Raw genomic sequence first — 26,546 nt, forward strand, 5'->3', positions numbered from 1 at the left:
GGACGACCCATAGTGGCGGGTGTAGATTCAGTATTTAGCAGAATAGGAACTTTCTTAGACAAAATCCTTAACCCTATTGCAAGAAAATCAAAATCGTATATTAAAGATACCACGGATTTTTTAAACAAATTGGAATCTATAAAATTGGAGGGTAATGTTATTTTGGCCTCGTTTGATGTCATTTCGCTCTACACCTCTATAGACCACACCTCTGGAATAAGGGCAGTTGATAAAAAGCTAAATACAACAGACATCACTCCTGAAGGTAAAATATTCATTATTAAACTGTTGGAAATAATTTTGAGGCGGAGCTACTTCCTATTTGGGGATACCTTCTATGGACAACAAAGAGGTACAGCTATGGGGGCCAATATGGCCCCCGCATATGCAAATCTGGTAATGAGTACCTTGGAGGAGGACCTCGTCTATGTGTCCCACCACTTCCGGCATGTTCTGGAGTGGTGGAGATACATAGATGATGTCTTCCTCCTTTGGAAAGGCACAGAAGAAGAGCTAAGTAATTTTCACCAGTTCCTAAATGGAATAGATAATACCATCACATTTACCTTAAACTTCTCCAGAACAAAAATAGAATTTCTAGATGTATCTGTGACACAGAATGAGGGAGAATTAATAACCACACTATATGTAAAAGAGACAGATAAGAATAATCTCCTAACATATGACAGCCAACATCCACGCAGTATGGTAAGGTCGATACTCCTTAGCCAACTCTTGAGAGTGCGTAGGATTGTCAAAGAGGATAAAGAGATGGAGGGAGTTATGGATACCCTAGCAAAAAAATTCTTGGAAAGGAAATATCCACAAAATGTAATCAATATTGCTAAAAATAAAGTCATCAAAAAAGATCAAAAAGATCTATTAATGAATAATGACCATGATAAAAAAAGATTAGGTAGAGTTCCCTGTGTGATGACTTACTCAGAGGAAAGTGGAGCTGTAGCAAACATCATTAGAAAACATTGGGGGATGTTAGGTAATTGCCTACCAAGGATCAAAGAACTAAGGGAGCCTCCATTATTTTCCTACCGTAGGGCTAAAAATATAAAAGATTATGTGGTCAAAGCAGATATTGGTCCCCTAAAAATTTTTAGTCAGACCACGATTACAGGCAAGATCCAAAGAGGCTGCTTTCCATGTCTGTCTTGCGTAAATTGCCCAAATATATTAAAAGGTTCTACATTCAAACATCCGGAAACAAATAAGGTGTATACAATTAAACACTTTTTGACATGCATCTCTGACTATGTAGTATACATGCTTGAATGTCCATGTAAACTGTGGTATATAGGGGAAACAACCTGTGAGTTAAAAATGCGTTTGAATAATCATCGGCATTCAATAAGGAAAAAACGATTAGATCTCCCGGTCTCGAAACACTTTACAGAGTTTAAACATACAGAAAAAGATCTTAAATGTAAAATAATAGATAGGGTCCCCATACAGAGGAGAGGAGGGGACAGAATATGCCTTTTAAAAAAATTAGAACTGAGATGGATCTATGAGTTGAACACCTTAAAACCTAAAGGACTTAATGTGGAATTTAAAATCCAATCGGATAGGTGAATTAATTTCCTATGATGGAACTCTGAGTTGGATGTATATAGGCTCCTTGTTGTACTTTGAAGAGTGCATTGATTTTAATGTTTTTTTGTTGTTCCATAGATATCTTTATGACCGGTGGGTCTCGTGTATTTCCTCACCAGCCGCTTGATGAAGTACCCATATGGAGGATTAATGATTATTATACCATTGGTTTTGGTCCTTTGATAAAAAGTGAATTTCACTGTTTGAAAAAATGTTCTATCTAATTTGCCTGTCACGGGTGTCGACCTGTAGTAGTGGTTCCTTGTCTACAATAAAAAGATTATTGCAAATTAATCATTTTTAGCTGTTGTCTGATATCTAGATACATGGTAATCTATATATGTTCACTTCTTTGTCTGTTCTAAAGTGTGATGTTATGGCCTGGAGAGGCTGTGCGTCGACTTGGAAAAGCATAGACTAATGGAGTTAGCCTGAGTAAGGTTTCCATCCGTTATGTCTGAGTGATATACATATCCTTGCTAGCCACGTTATTTCTATTTAAAGAATATATTTATTCCGCATTTTAGACAAACAGCTCAAATGCACTCAGGAATATACATCTTATATAAAGTATTAAGACGCTACTATGAGCGCTGTCACATATTTGGAATAGTGGCTCATATAACATATAATGAGCGCTGTCGCCTGATCTGAACAGCGGCTCATGCAAGTATGATAGGAATGCTCTGCCACATCCAAGATGGCGCTGCGGCGCTGACATAATGCTAGTGCGCAAGCGCGAGTAAAGTAAAAGTGTATTGGAACTCCTATTGGCCGGCACTATGTGACAGGTTAATTGGCTTTGTAGACATGCGCAATAGACTTGTATGAACGCCGATAACGGTCTAAACAGAGTCCTCCACGTGGAGTCATCAGATAGCGGTGAGGTGAGGGTTATGAGATATGATTATTATAAATATAAATTACGCTAATGTGATAGTCTGTGGAACAAAGGAGTGAGTTGGGAAATATGATATTTTATAAAGAATACAGCACAAAGGCACTTTATTGAGCACAGAGATTGCACTGACAAGATATTATATGCATGCTTATAGAAAACTGTACAAATATCTGTTGATTTATTCATTAATGGCAACTGTAATATGCAAATTAATTCAAATTGGTTGTATAAAAGCACAGTCATTGTTAACACCCATTGCTTGAAAAAGGCTCAGTGAGCCGAAACGTCGCGCAGTGATGTGGGTCGATTAAAACTTCATCCTTTTTCACCTGAAACTTTTGGAGTGCTGCCTTCTTTTTACTATTTGGTATATATATATCTATATATAGATATATATAGATATATATATACTACGCGGGCTGTGCAATATATTACGCGCGCTGGGCAATATACTACGCGGGCTGTGCAATATACTACGCGGGCTGTGCAATATACTATGCGGGCTGTGCCATATACTGCGCGGGCTGCGCAATATACTACGTGACTGGGCAATATACTACGTGGCTGGGCAATATACTATGTGGCCGGGCAATATACTATGTGACCGGGCAATATAGTACGTGGCTGGGCAATACACTACGTGGCTGGGCAATATACTATGTGACTGGGCAATATACTACATGGCTGGGCAATATACTACGTGGCTGGGCAATATACTACGTGGCTGGGCAATATACTGTGTGGCCAGGCAATATACTACGTGACCGGGCAATATACTACGTGGCTGGGCAATATAGTACGTGACTGGGCAATATAGTACGTGACTGGGCAATATACTATGTGGCTGGGCAATATACTACGTGGCTGGGCAATATACTACTTCGCTGGGCATATATATCCTATAGGCAAATACTGCACAAAACTGCACAAAATACTGTGTGGCCAGGCAATATACTACGTGACCGGGCAATATACTACGTGGCTGGGCAATATAGTACGTGACTGGGCAATATAGTACGTGACTGGGCAATATACTACGTGGCTGGGCAATATACTACTTCGCTGGGCATATATATCCTATAGGCAAATACTGCACAAAACAAAGGGATCATTATAAAAAAAGAAGTATCTTTATTAAATACAAATAGCAAATATTAAAATACATAAATGCAACAAAGGGAAAACTATGAAGGTGACAACTACACCAGGAGCCGCAGGTAAGAGGTTAACACATTGCTCATGATAACAATTACAAACCCCATAGCAAATGTTGGTGTGCTAGTGATCCATCACATAAGACAATAACACTACGCTGGTAAAAAGCATCCAGCACCCACATCCAGACTAGCATATAGGACAGTAAACGTAAGTTAGTACAGCATAGATACCTCCTCCTTCCGGGGGAGTCTTCGCTGGGCAATATACTAAGTGGCTGGGCAATATACTATGTGACTGGGCAATATACCACGTGGCTGGGCAATATACTATGTGGCTGGGCAATATACTATGTGGCTGTGCAATATACTACGTGACAGGGCAATATACTACGTGGCTGGGCAATATACTATGTGGCTGCGCAATATACTACGTGACAGAGCAATATACTATGTGGCTGGGCAATATACTAAGTGGCTGGGCAATATACTACGTGGCTGCGCAATATACTACGTGACAGGGCAATATGCTATGTGGCTGGGCAATATACTACGTGACTGGGCAATATACTATGTGACTGGGCAATATACTATGTGGCTGGGAAATATACTATGTGACTGGGCAATATACTACGTGACTGGGCAATATACTATGTGGCTGGGCAATATACTACATGTCTGGGCAATATACTATGTGGCTGGGCAATATACTATGTGGCTGGGCAATATACTGTGTGACTGGGCAATATACTACATGGCTGGGCAATATAGTACATGACTGGGCAATATAATACGTGACTGGGCAATATACTACATGGCTGGGCAATATAGTACATGACTGGGCAATATAGTACGTGACTGGGCAATATAGTAAGTGACTGGGCAATATACTACGTGACTGGGCAATATACTACGTGGCTGGGCAATATACTATGTGGCTGGGCAATATACTACATGACTGGGCAATATAGTACGTGACTGGGCAATATACTATGTGGTTGGGCAATATACTACGTGGCTGGGCAATATACTACAGGGGCTGTGCAATATACTACGTGACTGGGCAATATACTACGTGGGCTGTGCAATATACTACGTGGACATGCATATTCTAGAATACCCGATGCGTTAGAATCGGGCCACCGTCTAGTATATATATATATATATATATATATATATATATATAAACACAGTGGGGGGGATAAGTATTTGATCCCTTGCCTATTTTGTCAGTTTGCCCACTGACAGAGACATGAACAGTCAAAAGTTTTAAGGGTAGGTTAATTTTAGGCTAATGAGAGATAGAATATTAAAAATAAAATCCAGAAAATCACAATGTATAAATTATATAAATTTACTTGTATTTTGCAGTGAGAAATAAGTATTTGATCCGTCTGAAAAACAAGACTTAATACTTGGTGGCAAAACCCTTGTTGGCAAGCACAGCAGTCAGACGTCTTTTGGAGTTGATGATGAGGCTTGCACACATTCAGGAGGCATTTTGGTCCACTCCACTTTGCACATCATCTCTAAATCATTAAGATTTTGAGGCTCTCGCTTGGCAACTCAGAGCTTCAACTCCCTCCATGAGTTTTCTATGGGATTAAGGTCTGGATACTGGCTAGGCCAATCCACGACCTTAATGTCCTTCTTTTTTAACCACTCCTTTGTTGCCTTGGCTGTATGTTTTGGGTCATTGTCTTGTTGGAAGACCCAGACACGACCCAATTTTAATGTCCTGGGCGGAGGGAAGGAAGTTGTCACTGAGGATTTTACAGTATATGGCTCCATTAATTCCCCCCATTGATGCAGTGAAGTAGTCCTGTGCTCTTAGCAGAGAAACACCCCCAAAACATAATGTTTCCACCTCCATGCTTGAGAGTGGGGACGGTGTTCTCTGGGTCATAGGCAGCATTTCTCTTCCTCCAAGCACTGCGAGTTGTGTTAATGCCAAAAACCTAAATTTTTGTCTCATCTGATCACAGCACCTTCTCCGAATTACTCACAGAATCATCCAGGTGTTCATTGGCAAACTTCAGACGGGCCTGCACATGTGCCTTCTTGAGCAGGGGGACCTTGCGGGCAGTACAGGATTTTAAACCTTTACGGTGTAATGAGTTACCAATGATTTTCTAGGTGAATGTGGTCCCAGCTGCCTTGAGATCATTAACAAGTTCCCCCTGTGTAGTTTTACGCTGATCTCTCACCTTCCTCATGATGTCGATTTGACAGTCATTTTGTATTTCTTCCATTTTCTTACTATTGCACCAACAGTTGTCTCGTTCTCACCCAGCGTCTTATTTATGGTTCTGTAGCCCATTCCAGCTTTGTGCAGGTCTATGATATTGTCCTTGACATCCTTATAAAGCTCTTTGGTCTTGCCCATGTTGTAGAGGTTAGAGTCTGACTGATTAATTGAGTCTGTGGACTGGAATCTTTTATAAAGGTAAGACAGCTGTCTTTAATGCAGGTAACGAGTTGATTAGGAGCAGAGATCAGCGAATTTGATCGTCTCAGGGCTTATTTGGCAAGCTATAGCGCTTACCGAATAAGCTGCAAAGGGAACACGGCTATCTGGATTGCTCCTGCTGATCAGCTGTTCAGCTCTGCAGCTGCATTTGTCACGGCTGTGTGACAGTCACAACACATTCATGGAGAGCCTGACCCGATCAAATTCGCTCATCTCTAATTAGGAGCATCTAACTGGTCTGTAGGAGCCAGAACTCTTAATGGTTGGTAGGGGAGCAAATACTTATTTCTCACTGCAAAATGCAAATAAATTTATATAATTTATACAATGTGATTCTCTGGATTTTATTTTTGATATTCTATCTCGCAATGTTAAAATTAAACTACCCTTAAAATTATAGCCTGTTCATGTCTTTGTCAGTGGGCAAACTTACAAAATCATCAAGGAATCAAATACTTATTTCCCCCAGTGTATGTATGTATGTATATATATATATAAATATATATATATACTGTATATATACACTGTATATACATGTGCATAAGTATATGAGAAAAACATAATGCAATCTGGCTTTCATAATCCCTTGCACAAGAATGAATTAGCAGATGTAGTATTTCATAAGCTCCAAGTGTCCTACTGAACTTTGTGACACAAGTAACAGACCGTCAGTGCTCATTAGTATCTTCAGTTGCATAGTGCGATAAGTTTTTGCTATATATTGTACTATGCGCTGTATACAAATACGTACTCACAAGGACATACTAAGGGACTATGGAGCATTGTCATTATGGCGCTGCAGCAGTATTGCGTATACCTCTGTCTCCTGCTCTGTCAGTCCAGCTTCAGCTGCTATAAGCATAAGAGTAGCATGTTCTGGGTGTTTGCACACTTTTGTGAAATTATATTCCAGTATTTCGATCTGCTCCTTGCTCAGGCCGTTGTCTTCATTTTCACAGGTTTCTTTTTGATGAAAACTCATCTTTAATACCAATGTTCATGTACCGGATGGGACTGCAATTACAAAAATATATATATATTGTTGGTTTGGTATTTATTTGATTTTGAAGTATTTTTAGGTGATAAAAGATTAAAGAGATGCCTGTGGCTGTTTTCAGGAATCTAGAAATCGCTGTCTCCAATCTATATCTCACTTGAGATGGATGTAGTAATAGTTTGGACAAGGAACAAATGACTATGTGGAAAGTCCCATTCCATCTTGGAATTACATCTGTATGTAATGCACCTGTGCAGTACACATCACCTGATTAATATACAAATCTAATAGAATACAGTATGGTAAGATGCATAATAAAGACCCATATATATGGAGTGAGGATACAGCATGAAACATCTGTTAGGGATTACTGCCCCATGTATACATGTTCCCAGTGTCATACTGGAGTGTCAAGGACCCACTAGTGACATTGATTATGGCAGGCCACTGTTAAATTACATGCAATATTACCTGTATACTTGTTCATAAATTTGCTTATGTTTCCGTATAATAATAACATGGTTAGAATGTTAAATGAGTGATGAGCTCCTACCCTTGCCTATACATGTTGCATTAAGTGTAACATACCATATGCAGATTATTTAGGGAGATGTGCTGCCAACTCCTGCCACTAGCCCACCTGTTCCCCTGTGGGCCAGTCTAAGCCTCCATGTCCCCAATCAAATAAATGACATGTAATCACAGCTTTTATGTGGACATAAAAATCATTTTTGTCAGCAGCACATCCACTCAGTCATGTAATTCAAATATCGATAATATCTCCATGGAAATAGAAACACACTGTGATGCTAGTCACTACTCACAGAAAAGCTATGAGGCTAGGGTAGTCAAGAGGTCCAGGGTCAGATACCAAGAGGGCTTGTCATATACAGAGGGGTAAGGCAAACGGTATAGTCAGGTCACAGTCCAGAGTCAGAATTCCAAGGTCAGGGTGCATCAAGACAGAAGGGGCAATACAAATGGTTAGTCAATAGACCAATCCAGGGTCTGACAACAAATTATTAGAATTCAGCGTTCAAGGCACAAAGGACAAGCCACACAGAGCTGAAAGCTATGACTGGCAGCTATTAGATTAGGTAAGTAGGTGAGTAATCACTAGGAACAGCGAACACCTTATGGAAGCTCAGCATCTAGCAGTCTCAGATTAGATGGCCAAGCTGTCAATCAAAATACTGACAGCTCAGCCCGGCCCTGCACTAGATTGGACGACTGAGCTGTCAGTCATTGCATCCAAGACACACTGACCATTGGAATCGTGACACACACACAAGTACTGTCTGACTTCCCATATTGTAGATTAGTACTCAATTTGAGCAGATTATGCTATGTAAATATGCCTGTAATTGTACTTTGTGCCCTTCATGCAGATGAGTGAGTGACACAGTCACCAATAGATTCAAGACTATAGAGCACATGGGCACTAGAGTGTCTCCTGTCCTGGTGCCCTCGGCCTCTCTATGCATTACATGGTAAATAACTTGGACAGCATGTAATACTGTGTGGTAAATGCATCTGCGGATGTGGGGAACTAGATCTGTGCAAATACCTGATAGAGGGTGCCTTTCTTTACAGTGTAGGCTGCTTTCATGAGATGCAAGTGTGAATGGTTATCAGTTTAAAGAGGTTGTCTACCTCGAAAAATCACTTTTTGAGAATAAATAAGTCACAGGATGTCTTGTTCGTGACCCTGACCGATCAGCTGTAATCCTTAGGGTAAAGTGTCAGCATGTGTGCACTTTTGCATTGCCACCAAAGAGGAAATTCAGTTTTACTTGGTCCTCATTGAAATTCATGGGAAGACTGTAATTAATGGATGTCCTGGGTCTTCCGCAGCAAGAATCGCTTTTTGTAGCCGCTCGCTGCTCTGGGTTACAATTGTTGTTCATCGGAAGAGGAAATCATCTTCTATTAACTTACAGTGCCAGAAAAGGGTCTAAAATGAACTTTGTAAGCCAATAACCCCTAATTCTCAAAATTGTTGTCTTCTGCTTCTAATTTCTTAGTGAATTGAGAAGAGCCGTCTGTTACACATGCAGTGTGTTATATGGAAACTGATGATGTAACAATTTTAATTGTGTCTTCTACAGGTCAATGCTCCGATTCTTCCCAGTAGAGCTTAGCTTGACATGTCCCATATTTGATGCTGCTCCATACATTCACAGACTGTGACTTGCTGTGCGATGACTTGGAATGCCCACGTAACAAAATACTTTCCATGTACAGTCAAGTGTTGTAGGGCTAATTGTATGTACAAAGGGTAACCGGAGCGTCTTTACTCTTACTGGTAAGTGGTAACCAAATGACTAAAATCTGCAGGGCTGATTGTATTACATATTCCTTCAGTATAGTTTACTATAGAATAGGTTTAGTAAAAACTGCTCTTTGGAGTCAGTTAAACTGTTATATTATTGAAAAGGATATTACATTATTTAGTATTATAATGAGGAAATAATATATCAAAACCCTGCAGAAGGCAATTCACAGCATTTATATTGTTGTAAGTAGCAACTGTATTCTTTCGATGAGTGTATCTAGCTGTCCTATGTCCTGACATCCTCAGGAGCCCTCTACGCATTCTGGTGGAGCTGGTCGGCAGTTGTATAAAAATGTCAAAAGTTGCAAAATTTTATGCAACTTAGCGTTGAGTTAAACGTTAGCGACTTTTTAAAGCGTTTGATGCAGATGAAACTTTCATGAACAGGCCCCATAATTTTTAAAGATATATTAAGTCATTTTGTACTTTTATCCACCAAATGAAGAGTTATTTTTCAATTGGAAAAATTTCTATTTTATCTATTTGTAAAGGACATCAGTAAATGCTGCTTATCAAACCCTCTGCCAATATTTCTTAGGGCGTGTATCAGAGACTTTGTCAGTTCTCTCAATCACAAACTCCTTAATATTTCATCGGAAGAATAGAGAATCATACAGAGATATTCTCTACGTCAAAATGAAGACCACCACAATGGAACCTGACTGACCCTATTATAAGTCAGTGGGGTTCATCATGTGACATATTTCGACATTACAAAGTAGAAATGAACTCATTCTTTGGATGTGGCTTGGAAAAACAGCAGTATATTGGAGATGACTATTCATTGACTAGATAATGTAATTAGAATTCACCGCACACTCTAATTTTGGTGATGCAAGAAAAAACATTTATTAAACTGGAGAATCAAAAAAATGGGCAGATCGCAGGAAAAATCAGAGTACATTACAAAAGCGACTATATTCAATCGTAGACGTTTCGGCCTATCCCGGCCTTATTCATTACGTCGTCATATGAAGATGAGTCGTATTTAAAAAGACGGGGGGCAGTCCCCAGAGTACGAGGGTACATTGAGAGCTTTATAGTCCTGAATTTCCTGGAACTTTTGTGGTGTGCTGTATTGGAGGGTGGTGGTATTTTTACTGCACTCATTACACATAAACACATCATTGCTACCAAAGGGAGAGTTGTCCTTTAACTGACTGCAATAAAGAAACTGCAGTGTTGCCTAGAGAAACCAATCTGACCATAAGATCTGATAGATTTGGTACATTATATATGCTATACCTTATTTGTAAATTGTAGGTACCTTTTGGTAGCACAGTGTAAATTAAGGGTGTCAAACTCAAGGCCCACAGGCCAAGGACTCTTAGTCCTACTACCAAGGGACAGCTCTCTTAGCCCTACTACCAAGGAACAGCTTTTTAGCCCTACTACCCAGGAATAGCACTCTTTGCCCTACTTCCAAGAACAGCTCTCCTATCCCTACTACCCAGGTACAGCTCTCTTAGCCCTACTACCAAGGGACAGCTCTCTTAGCCCAACTACCCAGGGACAGCTCTCTTAGCCCTACTATCCAGGGACAGCTCTCTTAGCCCTACTACCCAGAAACAGCTTTCTTAGCCCTACTACTCAGGAACTTTTCTCTTACCACTACTACCCAGGGATAGCGCTCTTAGCTCTACTTCCCAGGAACAGCTCTTTTATCCCTACTATCCAGGGACAGAGTTCTTAGCCCTACTACCCAGGGACAGCGTTCTTAGTCCTGCTACTCAGAGACAACACTTTTAGCGCTGCTACCCAGGGATAGCGCTCTCAGCCCTACTTCCCAGGAACGGTTCTCTTTTCCCTACTACCAAGGGAAAGTTCTCTTTACCTTACTACCCATGGACATGTCTCTTAGCCTTAATACCCAGGGACAGCTCTCTTAGCCCTACTACTCAGTAATATCTCTCTGACCACTACAACCCAGGGATAGCGCTCTTAGCCCTACTTCCCATGAACAGCTCTCTTATCCCTAATACCAAGGGACAGAGTTCTTAGCCCTACTACACAGAGACAGCTTTGTTATTCCTACCACCCAGGGGCAGTGTTCTTAGCCCTACTACCCACTAACAGTGTTGTTATCCCTACTACCCAGGGGCAGCACTCTTAGCCCTACTATACAGGGACAGAGGTCTTATCCATAGTAGCCAGTGACAGCTCTCTCAACCCTAATACCCAGGGACGGCTGTTTTACAGGCCCTGGCCAGTCCATGCTTTGCAGTGTGTGCTCATACTGTGTTACACAGACACCTACATGAGCCCTTACAATTAAGAGCGGCCCTTTGAGGGTAACCATAATGCTAACGTAGCCCTCAGTGAATATGAGTCTGACGCCCCTGCAAATGTTACGCATCATATACAATGCACAACAAAGCACAAATATATCAGATTTACAAAGGCAGCCACAGTTACCAATACTTGAACATGGTATGAGTCATAAACCAAATTCCAAGTTTTTTCTTAATGAACAAAGCCATCAAAACATTACCATCCCTCCTGCTCTTGATGAAACCTGTCTTTACACGTTGCATTGTGGAGATTTCATTGATGATCATTTTGGTTGGGGAGTGTTACAAAATTTCTCCAGTAGGTTTGTCTGCTCTATAAAGACAACTTTTACTAAAATATTTCTGTTTGTGAATTTCCATACACTACTTTTACTTTATTCTGCAATAGAGGATATTCTATGAACTCTACAACTGAAGATGGCTTTCCATACTATGTAAAGTGCCTGTTTCTTTAAAGGGGTTTCCCATTAACAGCGTACATTGTAATCAATAGATCTTGGAATAATAATAAGTTCCACAATTGGATATGTATAAATAAAGTGTTCCTGTGCTGAGATAATCCTATAAATGTGCCCCTACTGTGCACTGTGTAATGGCCGTGTCTGACCGTGCAGGAACATGGTCTGATCATACCACAGCTCCTGGCCAGGGGAGAAGCAAAACGTATACAGATATTACAGCAGGGGATCACAGCTAATTTTTTTGTGAAACAGTTCCCTGCCTGTTTGTTTTACCTCATAGAAAGAATCAGCTGTGATCCTGTGCTGTAATGTCTGTACACTCTCTTGCTTCCTCCCCTGTCCAGGAGCTGTGGTATGATCAGACCATGTTCCTGTACGGTCAGACACGGCCATTACACAGTACACAGCAGGGACATATTTATAAGATTATCTCAGCACAGGAACATTTTATTTAAACACATCCAGTTGTGGAAATTATTATTATTCCAAGATCTATTAATTAAATTGTTGATTAAAATGAACTTTCATTGTGGGAAAACCCCTTTAAGGAACATCTTAATAAACCAATTCTGTCAAAAAAAGAGAAAAAATTTTCAGAATTAAGAAAGTAATACTTTCACTGATATTCATATTTTTAGCACACCTAACTAGTAAGAACAGGGCAGAAAATAATTTTAAAAAAAGTATATTACAGAAGAAAATATAATATATTATTACTATTATTATTACCATGTTATTAATTGTAATTAACTTCACTCTAGATTACCAGTGTTTTTGGTACTTACTGGTCTTTTGTACAGTAGTATTATGACCTTTGAATGACAGTGTTTAACTGTCCAGTACACCATTTATTACATAGTTTTTATTATAAGCTTGGTTTCTATCAAAGCGTTTTAATAAATAGTGCAATTTAAGGGAAAATATATTGTGCTCTGTAGTAGTCCTTAGTTATAAGATCAATGTGTTTTTCCATCTAATTGCCCCTTCAAACATGGTGAATTACCTGTAACTTACTGTATATAGCACAAGCATATTCTGTAGTGCTGTACTAAGACTATCATCACTTGTTGCCCACAATGGAGCTTACCATTTATTTCCCCATCTTTTACAAAACGCACTAGGACCAATAGAATAGGAAGCTAATTAAAAGTATATTTGGGATGTGTTCGGAAAATCGTGCAGAACTCCATGCAGGTGTAGTGCTTGGTCGGTTTGGTCGCCTAGTAAGTCACCTCTAGTCAATCGCTTATTTGAAGTCAAACATTAAAGGGAAACTCTACATCCCATAGCATGTTTAAGTAATTCCCTATCAGTATGTCTTTGGAGTGTGGGAGGAAACCGGAGTACCTGGAGGAAACCCACGCAAACACCAGAACATACAAAGCCGTTGAGGATGTCGTCCTTGGTGGGATTTGTACCCAGGACTCCAGTGCTGCAAACTTTACATGAAAGCTGCTGTAATCATGTAATGCCGTTGTGACCTCTATATGACATTATGGCACACAAAGCAGGACTATTCCCTTTTCCTACTAACATTAGTTTCCGATATACTGAACTGTGCTGCACAGGCATATTTTCCCATATTTGTCGAAATAAAATTCCAACGATATTACAGAAATGTGAATTGAAAAAACTGAACATGAGAAAAACTGGAGAATATTTCTGTAACTTTAGTCCACTGCTAACCACCACACTCCCCATACAACAATCCTGTCTGCCTGAGCCTAGAACTGTGCAGAAGAAGCATCTACTTACATATTGAGAGAATATGTCTCCTGGAACAGCTCTTACTCACTCAGCCAGCGCGTCTTGATTTCGTAAAGAGCGGCGGTGTACTAAGAGGCTTTTTAGTAGTTTTGCTGGCTTGTGAGATGACGCCTACTTGTTTGTCGCACATTGCGGTGTAAAAAGTGAGCAAACACAGGTACCTGAAAAACCTGCAGTACAGGCCCAGTCAATGAGATGCTGACAATTCGGAGATCACTTGTCAGCTGAGTGATCACACACTGCTGCTTCCACTGGTGTACGCTGCGAGTTTCTATGGAGCTGTTGTTCCTGTCACAGCCTTAGTTTTCCATATGCTGCTCAATGGGTGTTTCATATTTCACATGCAGCACACGCCTATTGAGCCCAGCACAAGGTTATGTAAGCTACGAAAGAGCTGCTAAAATCTCTTTTCACTGAAGTGACAATATGTACTTGTAAGTGGTGTTAGGCGGTGTGTGTAAAAGGGTGAGCTCATCCCAAAGCCTGCTCTTTTCTTTGAATCCATTGTTGCATAATGCCAATCATAGTCTTTAAGTGTGGATTTCTCTAGTAAGAATGTGTTTCAATATGTGATCCAATAAATATGTAAATATGGCATCCAAAGACCGGATTGAACTGTCCTACTAGAGTGTACAATGGTCGTCCAGTGTGTCCAGTTCAAACACCAAGACAGGTTCCTGAGATTTAGAAGAAAACAAGGGGCTGGACCCTCTTAGTGATGCAAGTGATGCAAGACAAGTGAGACCAGAATGGCTGCTTGTTGGAGAAAACTTACAGCGAGATGGATAGAGTGGTACGCAGAAGCTGTAGTATGGGTTGTCCGAATTATTTTTGAAGACCCATAGTCATTAGGTATACCTCAAGAGGTTCTGTAGTGTCAAAAGAGAGGATTGTGACCTGACATATTGTTAAGGTCACTTTTGGATTAGCATTCATTGAATAGTCCAAGTCGCAGGGATAGTTTACGGCTCAGTGCATCATTAGCCCATTCATTTGGGGAGTTTAACAATGAGGGGTGTTGGCAGTGAGGATCAAACCTGATGGGAAGGGTTGCTGGTGCCTAAGAAGATGTTGATGGTTAGCTAGTCGTGGAGGTATGCGTGAATGTACCTGGAGGATAGACCTTATAAATGGGGTCAAAGCCAAGTAGGAGGGGTAGTGTGTGCTTGTGTTTTGTCATGTAGACTTGTTTCGTATGTATGTATTCACATGTGTGGGGAATGTACGCCCAATTCAAACTCTATAAGATGCAAAATTATCATGCACAAAGGTAGCACACGTGGTTCGTGGACCCACTGTGCCATGGGGCCGGACTTGACTAAGAGGTCTGTAGCTAAGTGGCTACCTGGTGTTCACTGGAGCTCCTGATGGTAGAGTCAGGCTTGAGCTGCAGATAGCTGCCAGATACCACTGCTAGGCAGTCCTTGGTAGTGCAGCTGTTGACCCCAGGGGTTACACATGCAAACACGGACAAGGACTAAGGCTCCGTCCAGACTACTCCTCAAGTACTCCTTGGGTAGGATGGATACTGATACGGCATCTCAAATAGGACAGGACTGGATTCGGGAACTGGTTAACAGTCCCAACAACGAGGAATGCAGGGATAGGTACACGTTCATACACACAGGTCTCGGAAACTGTTTAAGGTGCCAACGATGCAGTTTCAGATTCAGGCCCTAGCCACAAAAAAGGACCACGGTTGCGGGTTCAGGCACTGGCCGCACAAGGACCATGGGTTCGGATTCATTCACTGGCTGCAAAAGGACCAGGGGTTCGAGTTCAGGCACTGGCCGCATAAGGACCAGGGGTTTGGGTTTAGGCACTGGCCACACATGAACCAGGGGACCTAGCAACTCACTAGTAGGACACCAACACTCTTATGAATTAACGTTGCTTTGGCACCTCCCTACTGGAAAGTACTTATTTTATACTAAATGCTTCCCAGCTAATGTCTGGGGGTATCTACACAGTACTCGTGCTTCCACTTTAAGAACAGGGGAGTGCACGGACACTAGGCGCGCCGTTGCAAACACAGCGTGGCATTGCACAGGGACAGGAAGCAGAGAGCACGATGAGGACGTGCCAAGCGACAGGGAGGTGACAACGTAGCCACGGCAGTGAGCATGTTGGTGTTAATGTATGGAGGAGGAATGAGAACCGTGCACTGGCGCCGGCATTAGAGTTGCAAAAAAATAACATTGAAAAATGAACCACACACTATTGTTAAGCTTTCTTATTTTGGAAATATATGTCACCTTTTCCGCACATTACTACATTATTAATGTAGGGCGCAATTTTATGATGCAATTAAAAGGCAAAACCATTCTTTCTATTGGACTCGGAAATCCGATATTGTCTGGAGATTATTATGAAGAAGGGTGTGGATTGTGCAAAGATGTTACACACAGCAATGGTAGGCAAGTGAATCCTGTATTACATTGATCACTGCTCCTTCACACCTATGCATTACAACCTCATTGTAAGATATGAAAGAGACAAACCACTGACTGTAACAATGCAGGTTCTTGTTCAAGTAAGACTAATACAATAATAAGCTTGGCTTTGGGTCCTGTTTGAACATATACAATGTAACCTTGCAATCACCAATATCCTATAGCCTAGAGGAACAATGACACGTAGTTCTCAGGTGGCTAAGATCAGAATATCATGCATAGACCATACATGGTGAGTGCTGGTGTGTCTGTGCCCCTGGGTAGAGATTTACAAGATGACAAAAACAGAACTCTAGACAACCATTATTCCCTTATACAGAATCAATAATATACATAACTGACATTAAAATATGCATTATGTGCGAGGATACAGATATGACAGCAATAAAATGATGTTTTATAGGCAGAGCATCGAGGGCTCCAGAATATACGGTAACTCAAGTCTTTCTCATAAGTGAGTATGCAAAAGGGGTGTCTGTACAGTAATTATGTGTAGGTGTTCAGATTGTAATAATGCAGATACTGTACCATTAGGGAACATTGGAAGGTCTGAGTTCACATTGATTACAAAATCAGAAGTAATCATTGTAAGCAGTGAAAGAAAGATATTAAAATAAGTGCAGAGGATTTATTATTTTTTATAGGTGCTTGGTTAGGAAAATCTTTGACACAAACCCATTTATCAATCCTCCAGAGGAAAATATTTTGAATTTGTAATACTAGCTGTAGAAAAGGGAGAGACCCAATCAGCCAAAGATTAAAAATAATGAAAACATTGAGATAATGGTCATTTTCCAGTAGAAAATCTAGGAATGGGAATATTTTTTTACTTTTGAGGGCACACCCACACTGGCGTATAACACGGCCGAGTGCTAGCCCAAGTTTTATCTGATAGTACACGGACCAATGTTATAATATGGCGCAGTGCAGATCTGCAATTATTATCTCTGCATGGTGCAAATGCTTCCACAAAACGGATCACACGTACCCACACAAGTCTATGGGTGCATGTGAAACATCAGACTGCACTCAGATATCATCTGAGTGCCGCACGATTACCGCTGACGCCAGCAATGGAGGAGATGCGAGAAATTAACTCTGCTGCAAGCGTGAGTAAAAGTAGAGCCGAGGGTCATTTGCATACATCATCCGATTCTCTCGCATGAAAGAATCATCAAATGCTACTCGCCAGTATGAGCGAGCCCTTAAACAGATTTTGCTGGATTGAATATAATACTTTTTCTTCTGCTTATTAATAGAATTTTGGAGAACTTTAAGGGCTTGTATTTGCAATGTTTTTTCGAAACATTTTTTTATGTATAAAAAATGCTGTGTTATGAAGTGCCAGCAAAGTAAATGAGATTTTTGGAATCTCTCTCATGCTAATGCTGCTCTTCTTTCCTGACGTATTTTAACCATCAGTGCATTTTTTTTCTATTCTGCAGCATTTCAATTTTTTAAGCGTTTTTACAACATTTTTCACCCATTTAATATTCAATTGTGACAGCCCAGGTTCCTGGTCATCACAGTGGGATTGCTTTCCTCATGGGCAGAGTGATGTCACGCTTGGAAGCGAGGAAGAATCTTCTTTATCAGGTACACACAAGCATGCAATGTTCACACTCCAGGTCAGAAGGGGGAGCTCTGATCCAGCTTGTGGGTGTCTCCTCTATATATATTCAGGTCTGAAGGGAAAGTAGAGACAGACAGTGAGTGCCAGACAGCAGATTGGAACAGTCTGAGGCAGAACGCATTAGAGAGGGGCCCTGCAGCCACGATGGTGCTGCAGCTCCTGAAGAAAAGAGAGAGAACAGAACGCAGAACAAGCTGTAGTGCACGTGTAGGAGAAGTGAAGCACAGGAGAGTGAGAACTGGGGAGAATAGCTGTGACTGGCTACCTCCCTACAGAACACAGACACCGATAGCCGGAAGACCGGGGTTGTGTCGTACTCCAAGTGGCAGAAACCTGCAAGACAACTGGATTATACATCACCTGTCCGCCTGTAACAACCCTGCCGGCGTCATTGCATGGCCTCCCATCCCCCACCTGTCTTACACATTTACTTACTCTATGCTCTGGGCCATGCTGTGTGCTTCATGCCTCCTGCCTTCTCTGTGCATGCTTCCTGGCTATGTGCATAGGGGGGCGGCGCTGGCAACTCCTGATTCTTATTGAGACTGTGTGCACCTTCCTAAAGTGTCCGCTGCCAATTGCCATGAGGCCTCATGTACTTAAGGCGTCCCCACCCATTGGAGGATGCCTGTGCAACGTATTTCCTCAGTCAGTTTCTTGCTGCTGAGGTGCCAGGTCCCGTTTCTGTTAGTTATGTGTCTGCCACCCTGTGGGGCATCGTACCCTGCCCTGTACCTCTGTTCTCTGACTTCCGTGTCTGCCACCCAGTGGGACATCGTACCCTGGCCTGCACCTCTGTTCTCTGAATTCCATGTCTGCCACCCAGTGGGGCATCGTACCCTGGCCTGTATCCTTGTTTCTGTGCCTTGTCCCATTCCTGGTCCTGTTTTAGCCTAATCCTGTGCCTGTGTTTATTCGTATCCCTGTCTTGGCTTCCTTTCTCTGCTGTTCGTACCTCTGTGTTTTCCCTCTCTGCTCTACTCGCCACAATCAATGGCTCTGTGACCTTGCTCTGCTCTTTGCTCCGCACCCTCTAGCTGTGCTCTGCTCCCGGCTCCGCACTCTGCGATCTTACTTTGCTCTTTGCTCTGCATCCTGTGACTTTGCTCTGCTCTTGGCTCCGCACTCTGTGGCTTTGCTCTGCTCTCGGTTCTGCACTCTGTGGCTTTGCTCTGCTCTCTGCTCTGCATTCTGTGGCTTTGCTCTGCTCTCGGCTCTGCACTCTACAGCTTTTCTCTGCTCTCGGCTCTGCACTCTGTGGCTCTCGCTCAGCAGCTCCGCTCAGCTCTGGCTCTTCGGCTCTGCTCAGCTCTCACTCTGTGGCTCTGTTCCTTACAGTTCTGCCTTGGCTCCACCTCCCGCGGTTCTGCTCTTGGATCCGCCTCCTCCTACGTTTCTGCTCTTAGCTCTGCCTCCTGTGGTTCTGCTTTACATCCGCTCTTGCGATCTTGCTCTACCTCTGTTCTGCAACTGTCTGAACAGATCCTTACCTGTTCTCAAATACCTTCCTGTCTGAACAGGCTCCTACCTTTTTCCACATGCCTGCCTGTATGCCGATTCCTACCGGCCTTGCCAGTGTTCCAGCCCTGTCCGCCTGTCCTGCTAGAGTGCCAGCTGTGCCCGTCTGCCTGCCAGTGTCTCAGCCATGCCTGCCTGCCAGTCTCAGCCGTGCCCGCCTGCTTGCCTGTGTCTCAGTCGTGCCCGCCTGCCTGCTTGTATCTTAGCTGTGCCCGCCTGCCTGCCAGTGTTCTGTCCCCCAGTGGGACCAGCAGCCACAGCCAGGCACCATCCTGGAGTGGTACCTGGTAGCTACCTGCCGCACAAGCCTGACCTCACCATCAGAGGCTCCAGTGTATACCTAGGTAGCTACTTAGTCAGTGTGACATCGACCTTACACCTGAGGACACAGGGTCATGATAGAGACCCTGTAAAAGGCTAGAGTTACCTGTCATACGGGTAGTGTCCTACCAATTTTCTGGACAGAGTGAACACGTGAGGACCTTGTGAGAGGCTTAAAGCAGCAAGGGACTACACCACAGCACTAGAGGAAAGGCTTCTAACTCCACCTGGTAAAGGGGACTCCCAAATCACTTTCAAGCCAGCCGGACCCTACCTGTACCTGTGAACCGGTGCCTGGGACTGTGGCTGCCTGAATTCATCAAGAAACAAGGTAAAGAGACTGCAAACCTGTGTCCTCCGTTTCTTGCTGCACTACTCACCATCTTCATCTACTGTATACACCGGGAGCCCTGGGGACCCAGCTTCACCTGTGGGAAGTTATACCATCTTAGCTGCCATAACATCACCCCAGTGGACCCCTTTAAGCAGCGTCGGTCACTCTTGACCGAGAACCACAGGTGGCGTCACGAACACAAACTTTATTCAGAACCCCTTTAAGGACCTTCCCTTTTACTTGGGCGCCCAGGACCACGGACACGGTCGCCGCCACTGTAACATCCCCTTTAAGTACCAGACCCCGTACCGAGTACCCCCACGGCCCTGACGGGCGACTCACAATAAGCATACAATTCAGCTACCATGTCTATTACAGGACTTACCTTATTATCCTCTACTCTTAGCTAATCAACTCTTCAGCGAATGGAAGCATGCCATTCAGCTATCTGCAACTACATCCTAACTCAGACCTGTGAATGCCAATGCTATTGTGCTCTCAACTCTGCTGCAACAGTTACTGCTGTTGCTGGTGGAAATCAGCTACAAGAGGTACCTGATAAAAAAAAACCTATTCTCTACTAATACTGTTCCTGTTCACACTTACAAATCTGCTGCTACAATTATTATTATTATTTTTTATTATTATAGCGCCATTTATTCCATGGCGCTTTACATGTGAGGAGGGGTATACATAATAAAAACAAGTACAATAATCTTAAACAATACAAGTCACGACGGGTACAGGAGGAGAGAGGACCCAGCCCATGAGGGCTCACAACCTACAAGGGATAGGTTTGGATCAGAGGCGTAGCTAGGGTTTTGGTTCAGGGATGGTGAAGCTTCTGAGTGGGCCCCTAACCAGGTAACCTTGATTACAACTGGGTGACGTGCCCTAATAGTGGAGGAGAACCTCAGCAGATGACAGCGATGTTACTGAATATAATCTCTATATAACGACCAACATAGATATTACCGCCATATGGTCAGTGGTAGATACCAGTCATGCAGAACATGTAAGAGATCACAGCACAGTTACAGATAATGTCTTACCGCTGACGTTCTCTGATGGAATACAAATACATCATTGTAAATACACACCTGTACTTTGTATCTCCCCCACCTCATTGTAGATTGTAAGCTCTCACGAGCAGGGTCGTCTTATTTTGCTTTAATTATTGTATTGTTAACGTTGTTACTTATGACTTTTGTGTTTGAAACTGTTAAACTGTAAAGCGCTGCGGAATATGTTGGCGCTATATAAATAAAGATTATTATTATTATTATGGAATCATTCATTTTTCCCATCTTTTACATCTGGCCCAGACCGACATGACAACTTCTTCCAGCCACGACTTGTCTGCAGAGAATACAACAAAGACACATTTCACTTCTCATATTCCCGCCATCACCATCTATTCCCAACCTGCACAAACTCCTCATCCTACGTATACCCCAATACTGAACCGCTGCTGCCGTATGTGTCCCTATTACTGCACCTGATACCCCAATACTGAGCCGCTGCTGCCGTGACCCTATTACTGCACCTGATACCCCAATACTGAGCCGCTGCTGCCATATGTGTCCCTATTACTGCCCCTGATACCCCAATACTGAGCTGCTGCTGCTGTATGTGTCCCTATTACTTCCCCTGATACCCCAATACTGAGCCGCTGCTGCCGTGACCCTATTACTGCACCTGATACCCCAATACTGAGCCGCTGCTGCCATATGTGTCCCTATTACTGCCCCTGATACCCCAATACTGAGCTGCTGCTGCTGCTGTATGTGTCCCTATTACTGCCCCTGATACCCCAATACTGAGCCGCTGCTGCCGTGACCCTATTACTGCACCTGATACCCCAATACTGAGCCGCTGCTGCCATATGTGTCCCTATTACTGCCCCTGATACCCCGATACTGAGCCGCTGCTGCCGTATGTGTCCCTATTACTGCACCTGATACCCCGATACTGAGCCGCTGCTGCTGTATGTGACCCTATTACTGCCCCTGATACCCCAATACTGAGCCGCTGCTGCCGCATGTGTCCCTATTACTGCCCCTGATACCCCAATACTGAGCCGCTGCTGCTGTATGTGTCCCTATTACTGCCCCTGATATCCCGATACCGAGCCGCTGCTGCTGTATGTGTCCCTATTACTGCCCCTGAAACCCCAATACTGAGCCGCTGCTGCCATATGTGTCCCTATTACTGCATCTGATACCCCAATACTGAGCCGCTGCTGCCGTATATGTCCCTATTACTGCACCGGATACCCCGATACTGAGCCGCTGGCACCGTATGTGTCCCTATTACTTCACTTGATACCCCAATACTGAGCCGCTGCTGCCTTATGTGTCCCTATTACTGCCCCTGATACCCCAATATTGAGCCGCTGCTGCCGTATGTGTCCCTATTACTGCACCTGATACCCCGATACTGAGCCTCTGCTGCCGTATGTGTCCCTATTACTGCCCCTGATACCCCAATACTGAGCCGCTGCTGCCATATGTGTCCCTATTACTGCACCTGATACCCCGATACTGAGCCTCTGCTGCCGTATGTGTCCCTATTACTGCCCCTGATACCCCAATACTGAGCCGCTGCTGTCATATGTTTCCCTATTACTGCCCCTGATACCCCAATACTGAGCCGCTGCTGCCGTATGTGTCCCTATTACTGCACCTGATACCCCAATACTGAGCCGCTGCTGCCGTATGCGTCCCTATTGCTGCCCCTGATACCCCAATACTGAGCCGCTGCTGCTTTGTGTCCCTATTACTGCCCCTGATACCCCGATACTGAGCCGCTGCTGCCGTATGTGTCCCTATTACTGCACCTGATACCCCGATACAGAGCCGCTGCTGCCATGTGTCCCTATTACTGCCCCTGATACCCCAATACTGAGCCGCGGCTGCCGTATGTGTCCCTATTACTGCACCTGATACCCCAATACTGAGCAGCTGCTGCCACATGTGTCCCTATTACTCCACCTGATACCCCAATACTGAGCCGCTGCTGCCGTATGTGTCTCTATTATTGCCCCTGATACCCCAATACTGAGCCTCTGCTGTCGTATGTATCCCTATTACTGCACCTGATACCCAAATACTGAGCCGCTGCTGCCGTTTGTGTCCCTATTACTGTGTGGTTCTCTGTGCCCTCTAAATTCTAAAGCACCCCTCTATAATATAATAATGATGGGTGCAAGTGTCCTAGAAAACAGTGCCCATATTTTGCCCCCTAGAAAAGTAATATTACCCCGTGTGCCCCTTTGATAGCCACAGTAACCTGAGTTCCCCTATAACAAGAAGTGCCCACTTTACATTTAATAATGTCCCGAGTCTCCCCCCTGTACAGCTCCCCTATACACAGCATGATGCTCTCTTATACACAGTATAATTCCCCCTCACTGTATAGTACCACCCACACAGTATACTGACTCCTTAGTAGCCCCCAAGCTGTTTGATGGCTCCAATAATGTATAATGACCCCCACACTGTAATCTCCATACTGTATGATGGCCCCCTAGATAGCCTCCATATACAGTAGCATAATGCACCAAATAGTCCACAATATAGTATAATGCACTCACCATAGGCAGACTCTATAGCAGTGTTCCCCAACTCCAGTCCTCAAGAGCCACCAACAGGTCTTGTTTTCAGGATTTCCTTAGTATTGTACAGGTGATCATTGCATCACCTGGACAGGCAAGCATTCAGTCACTTGTGCAATACTAAGGAAATCCTGAAACCATGACCTGTTGGTGCCTCTTGAGGACCAGAGTTGGGGAACACTGCTCTATATCATAAGGCAGCCCCCAATATAGGCAGACCCTGTAATAAGGCAGTACCTGTTATGATCTGGTAGCCTAGGAGCAGCATGAGACGTACTCTGGAGAAGGTGGTACCTGTACAGACCACAAACCCTGAACTAGCATCGCAACTAGAAGTAGCCGTGGGGGGTACCTAACACTCCCTAGACCCCTCGACACAGCCTAAGAACTAACTACCCCTAAAAAAAGAAACGGAAAACTATCTTGCCTCAGAGAAAATCCCCAAAGGATAGATAGCCCCCCACAAATATTGACTGTGAAAGGAGAGGGAAATAACATACGCAGACATGAAATCAGGATTTAGCATAGGAGGCCATACTAGCTAAAAAGGAAGGATAGGACAGAGTACTATGCGGTCAGTATTAAAACACTAGAAAATATCCACCACAGAAAATACAAAACACCACATCTGACTAAAGACATGGAGGGTATATCTGCATCTCCAGAGACACAGCTTGGCTGCAAAAAATCCTTCACAGACAAAGCTGGACAAAACAAAACAAGAAAATTCACAGAACTATAAGGTCCACAGCAGGTGGACAGAAAAAACAAGGCCAGAACTTATCTTTGAAGAAATGAACAGCAGACCAGGAGAGACCAGGAATGGATGTGAATCCTCCAAAAACAATGGACAACTGGCACTGACTAAAGGATAAAGCAGGACTTAAATAGCCCAGCCCAAATTGCAAAAAATGGATACACCTGATAAATGCTGCGATCCAACTACCGCAGCACTACCACTCATAACCACCGGAGGGAGCCCAAGAGCAGAATTCACAACAAGTACCCCCATAGGCAGACTCTGTAGTATAAGGCAGCACCCCCCATAGACCGTCCCTGTAATAAGGCAGCACCCCCATAGGCAGACCCTGTAATAAGGCGGCAGACCCTGTAATAAGGCAGCACCCCCATAGTCAGACTCTGTAATAAGGCAGCACCCCTATAGGCAGACCCTGTAATAAGGCCGCCCCCATAGTCAGAGCCTGTAATAAGGCAGGGTAACCGGTCTGAGTGGCGATCGCAGGTAACTGCTGTTGTGTGGCGTAGGTATGCGTCACGTTTGGGCGTGTCTCCATTGCGTTATGGGATGGAGTGCGGCTGCTGCGTGGTGTGCCTGCGCTTATACGCTGTGGTCCCTATGACGATCTGCGGCTCAGTGCTGATGCTGCGATATGGACACATTATGTTGATGTAAGCATGCTAAATATAAGCTAGTATGCCGGATTGGTCACTAGGGAAGCGCCATGTTGTTTATTCGCGTCCCCCGGGTAACCGGTCTTAGTGGCGGGTGCATGTGACCGTTATTGTGTGACGTAGATGCGCGTCATGTCTGTGCGTGTCTCCATTGCGATCATGTGATGGAGCGCGGCTGTTACGTGGTGCACCTGTGCTCACACACTGTTGGTCTCTATGACGATCTGCGACGCAGTGGTGATGCCGAGGAAAGGACGCTTGGCGATGATGTAAGCATGCTCAATATAAGTAAGTATGCCGGATTGGTTAATAGAGAAGCGCCATGTTATATGAAGGTGTTGGATAGGTTGTTTGTCCTTTTGACGCCACTATTCTCTATTGGATTTAACTGATCAGGAAGTCCACAATGGCAATGGATCCATTGGTTGAAGATCTCCATGGAAACGATGATGCATCCAGTGGATTTGTGGATTACAAGATAAACAAAGCATGGATATGTATTTGTATATGTATTATTAGATTGATCTATGTGGTGGTAATGTGTCCACAGGGGATTTGTCTATACACAGGCGTCTGATGTCTGTTATATGTTATATTTTTGTATAGTATTTTAATGTGGGCTGTGACTTGATGGTGATTGGTGCCCTGCGTGGTATCCACACTATTTAAACCAGTCTTTGGCACCATTTTGTATGCTTGAAAAAGACTGACTTGTGGTCGAAACGTTGCTTTACCATGGCTGAATAAAAACCTTTTCTACATTATTACTACACCCATCTGGAGCGCTGTTCATTCGATTTGGATTCCCTGTAATAAGGCGGCAGACCCTGTAATAAGGCAGCACCCCCATAGTCAGACCCTGTAATAAGGCAGCACCCCTATAGGCAGACCCTGTAATAAGGCAGCCCCCATAGTCAAACTCTGTAATAAGGAAGCCCCCTATAGTCAGACCCTGTAATAAGGCAGCCCCCATAGTCAGACCCTGTAATAAGGCAGCCCCCATAGTCAGACCCTGTAATAAGGCAGCACCCCTATAGGCAGACCCTGTAATAAGGCAGCCCCCATAGTCAAACCCTGTAATAAGGAAGCCCCCTATAGTCAGACCCTAATAAGGCAGCACCCCTATAGGCAGACCCTGTAATAAGAGGAAACACAAGATAAACCACAGGATCAAAATAATAGAAACTCCAAAACATAACATAACACAACCAGGGAAAACTCAAACATAAGAGACCCAAAGGAGTATATAACAAATATTTATTGATACAATATAA

General features: G+C 43.4%; 1 protein-coding gene and 1 long non-coding RNA gene across 3 annotated transcripts in view; one reads left to right on the forward strand and one right to left on the reverse strand.

Moving 5' to 3' along the window:
• LOC138677805 (uncharacterized) overlaps positions 1-1,867 on the forward strand; it is a 181,839-nt gene extending 179,972 nt beyond the window's left edge. The window contains exon 3 of the long non-coding RNA XR_011321203.1: positions 1,687-1,867. This is a non-coding gene — a long non-coding RNA (uncharacterized lncRNA). The remainder of the gene's footprint in view (positions 1-1,686) is intronic.
• Positions 1-14,303, reverse strand: part of HOPX (HOP homeobox) — a 52,956-nt gene extending 38,653 nt beyond the window's left edge. Inside the window, exons 1-2 of one of the 2 annotated variants that reach the window (XM_069767678.1) lie at positions 14,146-14,303; positions 6,951-7,147 (exon numbers count right to left, since the gene is read on the reverse strand). In XM_069767678.1, coding sequence (XP_069623779.1) covers positions 6,951-7,115 — 165 coding nt within the window. In that variant the 5' untranslated portion in view covers positions 7,116-7,147; positions 14,146-14,303. The other variant, XM_069767677.1, reaches the window with a different exon arrangement.
• Positions 14,304-26,546: the final 12,243 nt, after the last annotated feature.

This window comes from Ranitomeya imitator, chromosome 1, assembly GCF_032444005.1.
Source record: "Ranitomeya imitator isolate aRanImi1 chromosome 1, aRanImi1.pri, whole genome shotgun sequence".
NCBI classification, from domain to species: Eukaryota; Metazoa; Chordata; class Amphibia; order Anura; family Dendrobatidae; genus Ranitomeya; species Ranitomeya imitator.